This window comes from Myotis myotis, unplaced genomic scaffold (genome assembly GCF_014108235.1).
Source record: "Myotis myotis isolate mMyoMyo1 unplaced genomic scaffold, mMyoMyo1.p scaffold_m19_p_3, whole genome shotgun sequence".
In the NCBI taxonomy this organism is placed as follows: Eukaryota; Metazoa; Chordata; class Mammalia; order Chiroptera; family Vespertilionidae; genus Myotis; species Myotis myotis.
Window position 1 is genome coordinate 115,131,995 of NW_023416335.1, and position 5,186 is coordinate 115,137,180.

At 59.9% G+C, this 5,186-nt stretch overlaps 1 protein-coding gene across 1 annotated transcript; it reads right to left on the bottom strand.

Annotated features, from left to right (window-relative positions):
* Positions 1–523: 523 nt before the first annotated feature.
* On the bottom strand, positions 524–4,671 carry PDX1 (pancreatic and duodenal homeobox 1). The gene is made up of 2 exons (XM_036296935.1): positions 4,269–4,671; positions 524–969 (listed from the first exon to the last, which is right to left on the bottom strand). Exons 1-2 carry the CDS (start codon positions 4,669–4,671, stop codon positions 524–526), a joined length of 849 nt encoding a protein of 282 aa, XP_036152828.1.
* Positions 4,672–5,186: the final 515 nt, after the last annotated feature.

Sequence of the window (5,186 nt, forward strand, 5' to 3'; positions counted from 1 at the left end):
ACAAAGAAAGAGGAGGAAGAGAAGAGAAGGTTATTCAGGGGCATCTATTTCACTGGGTCTTTGACACCTCCTTTCAATTATCTCTAAAATGTTAAGGCAGAAACCTGAATCAAAATGGCTCTGTTTCTGGGCAGATAATAGCATCCATTTAGCTGCCTGCCATGTGTTGGAGAGGGTTCCAATTAGTACAGTTTTTCCTTTTGAAGAGTTAGTTTCTCTAAAGAGGTGCTTGGTTATGGAGTGCTGGGACCTGCACAATAGTGGCAGCCGAGGCCGATTCAACAATATCACCAGAAGAGGCCTCAGATTTACAGAAACCTGTCCCTTCTTCCGGAAGGTCAGCCAGCGCTACCCCACGGGCCCCCACAGGCCCAGGCCGGGAGCGCTTCTCCCCTCCCGTCAGGGTGGGCGCCGCAGTTCCGGCCCCCTGCAAACCGTCCGCCCAGTGGTCCTCACCCGGCCCTAGGCCCGCTCCCTCCTCTGTGAGTGGTCAGTGCCACTGACAAGGAAGAGACCCCGCTTCTCACCGATGTTCCTGCGGCCGCAGGGGTGCGACACTGGAGGGCTGCGGCGACGCACTAAGTCCTGGGGGCAACCGGCCTTCTCGGGCCGCAGCAGGAACCGCTGGCGGCACCGCTCCCCCGGGGGGCGGCGGCGGTGGCAGCGCCAGCAGCTCCTCGCCCGAGGTCACCGCGCAGTCCTGCTCCGGCTCCGTGTCCCCGCCACTCCCGGCGGCTGTCCCGCAGCCGCGCTTCTTGTCCTCCTCTTTTTTCCACTTCATGCGGCGATTCTGGAACCAGATCTTGATGTGTCTCTCGGTCAAGTTCAGCATGACGGCCAGCTCTACCCTGCGTGGCCGGGAGATGTACTTGTTGAACAGGAACTCCTTCTCCAGCTCCAGCAGCTGCGCGCGAGTGTAGGCCGTGCGCGTCCGCTTGTTCTCCTCGGGTTCTGCGGAGTAGGCACTGCCTGCGGGACACAGGACATGAGAGTGTGCTTCCCTACCCCGCTGCCTCCTGCGGGGCGGGTGTGTGTGTGTGTGTGTGTGTGTGTGTGTGTGTGTGTGTGTGAGGCTCTTACTGACACTGCGGTGGGCTCTCTCAACAAGTGGTTCTTGAACGGGTTCCCTTAACTTGTGTATGTATTACGCTGATTAAAATGTACATAATAGATTTCAAACCAATTTGATCCTACAAAGGCAATAAAATGACTGTAATACAGAACTAAAAAGAAAACTTTCTGCCAATGACCCACAAGAAAAATACATTTCAGACCACTACCTAGTTCATACAGATATATAACTGACACAAACACTTTGAGGACATAAAACCAACTTTTACCACATACGATGCTATCTAATTTTTCCTGTTGATTACTATTTCATTTTTTCAAAGAAAGGTCTCAACCCAGTACATTGATTCCATTACCCACTAACAGGTGCAACCCTCAGTTTGAAAAACCTTTGGCTAATAAAAATCTGAAAAACCTTGAGTTAATATAACAATATCCATATATCCACATACTGTTATATCTGACCATTGTTCTCTGTATAGAGGGGGCCAGGAAATTTTCTGTAATTGTCCTCATTTTAACTTCGGCTGGGCCCCTGTCCTGGAAAAGAAGGGAAACTATTTTGGGCCCCGAAGAAGGTCGCTATCAGCCTCCGCCTAGGTCTGGACCCCAAATCCTGGTTGAGGGGCGGCTCAGAGGCCTGCGCTGAATCCCGTTTGGGACTGGAGGGGATGGGGTGGCGTCAAGGGCTCCCAGTTCTAAGCCGGGTGAGAAGCAGCAGTCAGGCCTGACCCTGTGGATTAGCTCACAACTGGTGTTTGCCGCTGAGCTCCTCGAGGTCCTGGGCTTTTCCTTTCTATTCGAGATCCTGCCTACACGCGGGGCTGTGGACTCTGTTGGGGCAAGTTCCACCGAAACGCTGGGAAGAGGCCTAAGTCTGTCCTTGGGGCAGAGTATGAGACGTTTCTCCCGTGACTGTTGGCTAGGCCTTAGGGAGCTGAAAAGCTGGTGTGTGTGTGTGTGTGTGTGTGGAGGAGGGTTAATGACACCATGGAACCTGCCGGGCTAAGCGTTGGCTCCCAGCAGCCAGGGCGGAGGCTCGGCCTGAGTCAGCGAAGGACGCTTGCTCGCTTCAGGGCATCTCTGGGTCTTGCACTCCCAAGCCTTCCTTGGCCTGGGAGGGAGCGTGGAGGAACATTTAAAGCATTAAAAAGGCCCTCGGGGGTCTTACATTCCACCCACACCCTCCAGGCCCCCTTCTGCCAGAGGCGCTGTGAAGGCTGCGCTGGGCGCTACCCCATCAGACAGACGCTAGGAGAGTTGGCGGGAGATGGAGGCGGAGGTGGAGGCTGTTGTGCTGTTATTGGGAACCGGCAACAGGAGAGCTGGCCGGTGAGGCTGAGACAGTTCACTTTTTAGGTCAAGTTTTTCGGAAGTTCCTGTTGTTAGTATTCATATCTGTGTTACACATAAAAGCCCTTCGGTCATCGCGTGGAACCCCACACGGAGTGGGCAGGCGGGTTCACAGACCCTGGAAGTTTGGTTCCTTTTAAAGTTTCCCCTGGAAGGACCCCCTCCCCAGGCAGCTTCCAGGAAAGAGGGGTCGCGCTCCTTCCCAGGAGGCTGAGCCTGCCCAGGGCCAGAGGGCGAAGGCAGAGGCCCCGCCGGCCCCGAAGCTCCAGCCTGGGGATGCCACCTTCCCGGTCCCTCGCTGCCCCGACAAGGCTGCCGATTTTCCTTCGGGTTTTACTTTCTGGCTTCTTGGGCCCCTGGAGCCCAAGCTGCACCAGAGCGAGGCGGACACTCCTGCGGGAGGAGGGAAGGTATGTGGCCCACCTCAGGGCCTCCCTCGCCCTTTCCGGAGGAAGCCGCCGGGAGCGCGGGGAAGGCCAGAAACTGTGTTCCCTGCACCCTTCGGGAAGGGAGCCCTGGAGGGAGCGCAGCTCCCGCAGGAGACTACGGGCTGAAACCCCCACCTCCGCCCGCCCCCAATAGAAGGACGCGGCCCTCCTGCCTCCCCGAGACTCCGGCCCCTGGCCTGGCCGCAGGGGAAGTGTGTGCAGAAGCGGCGGTTTCGCCGGAGGTGGGAAGGTTGCGGCTGCGTGGGGGCCCTGTCCACCCCGACCTCACACTCAGCTTTCAGAAAAAGTGAACAAGAGAGGCGAGCCCCGAGGACCCCGGGCGAGCCCGGACCCCCCAAAGCCCTGCTTGGCTGGCCAGGGTCAGGGTCAGGCAGGGGCCGGCAGACTCCGGGATGGGGGGAGGGGCGCCAGCTGAGTCTCTCCCCCTACTCTCCTGAGTTGGGAGGAAAGAAAAGCCAACTATTTGCAGTGCAGGTGTGACCAGAAGTGGCTGCGACACGATAACATTGTGTGGCGGGGGCGGCACAGGCCGCGCCGGAAATCTCGGCAGGTCGGGGCGGGGTAGGAGCTCGGCTGCTCGGCTCTTAGCCTCCGGCTCCAGGGAGACCTTCTGCTACCGCCGCGGCCCGGGCCCTGCTCCCAGGGCTCCCCGTGCCTGGCCTGGCTGTGCGGAAAGAGCATCTCCTTCCGCAAACGGACCTCCGGGAAGCAGCGCGGGGAGACCCCTTCACACGCTTCTGTTTGGTCAAAAGTGAACTTAGCATCGCAGGCGCCTGGCCCAGCTGCCTGGCTCCTAGGTGAGCGGCGTCCTCCGCCTTGCGGTGAGCCCCCACCTGGCCTCGACCCCTGCCTGCAGCCTCCCCGCAAGGCCGGCCTCCGGACGTCGCTGCTTCCCCGCCTCTCCTGGGCGCCCGAGGCTGCCGCCGCGCTGCGGTGAGGCCCACGCTCAGGGCGCGAGCGGCCCGAGACCCGAAGGCGCGCTCCTGCGGCTCAGAGGTACCCCAACCCGGCTCGGCTTCCTGCACGCGAACTCCCGGGAGCCCGGGGCGGGCGGATCCCCCGCCGGAGGGGAATCCGAGGATCCGAAGCCTTGCGTTCGGCCAGGGGTAGGCTCTCTGGGAGCGGCCCTGGGCGCACGGGGCTCCCGGAGTTCAGTGTACAGAGGGGGAAGGGATTTAAGCTCCCAGTAGGAGAGCTTAGAAGCAAAGACTCTCCAAATTGGACCAGAGAAGCGCGTCCGTGCGGTATGGCCTCGTTGCTCCCTGTGTACTTTACTCCGACCCCGGCTTATCCGTAGGGGCCGGAACAGGAGCTCGGAGAGGTCCTGCGGAGTGATCGGAGGTAGGGGCAGCCGGGCGAGAGGGGTGAGGACAGAGGGGCCGGGTCCAGGCTTACCTGCCCACTGGCCTTTCCACGCGTGAGCCTTGGTAGACTTCATCCATGGGAAAGGCAGCTGGACGCGGCTGGGCTCCTCCAGGGCGCCTGGCACGGCTGTATCCGGGAAAGGCCCGGAGGGCGGGTGGGGGAGCGCGAGCTGAGCAGGGAGATGGTGGTGGAGGTGTGCCACCGTGGGGTCCTCCGCGAGGGCGGGCACCTCGTACGGGGAGATGTCTGGCGGGCTGCCCTGCTCCAGCGCGCCCAGGGTGCTGGGGAACGGAGGCGGTGGCGGCGGGGGCTGGCGGCCCATGTACAGGCACGCCGGGGGGCTGGCGCTGAACTCGGGCGCCGGGCCCCGCTGGAACGCGCATGTGTCCTTGTAAAGGTGCGTGGCCGCGTAGTATTGCTCTTCGCCGTTCATGGCTGCCACCCGGGCTTGGGGACCCAGAGTGGGGACCTGGAGCCGGGGACTCGGAGCTGTGCAGCTCTCCCACTCCCGGCGCCACCCCTACTCTTTTTGACAGCTTCGCTCTGTTCTCAGAGGGAACCCGCTGCTGGCGGGGACTCGCTGGCCGGCTGCCCCGCCATAGGCTCCGCTGTGGCCCACGTGGTTCGGTCTGGGCCCATTATTGGCCGGTCTGACTGCCTTAAGAAGCGAGGCCCAGGTCCCCGCGAGCACCGCCGTTGTTTCGATTTTCTCTCTCAGCTGCGGCTACTGCACACACCTGCAGCGCAATTGGCAGCTCTCTCCAAGGTGGGGCGCGCATGAAAATCTTAGAAGTCTCTTCAGTTATAGAAGCAGTTCCTTCAGATTTTAAACGATCTATTTTCCTTTTATATTTGATAATGCACATAATATATTAGTAAATATATTTCTACATAGTGAGGTTGTACACTTAAACTTGTTAGGGAATATGGTCAAAAAAGTTTACAGAT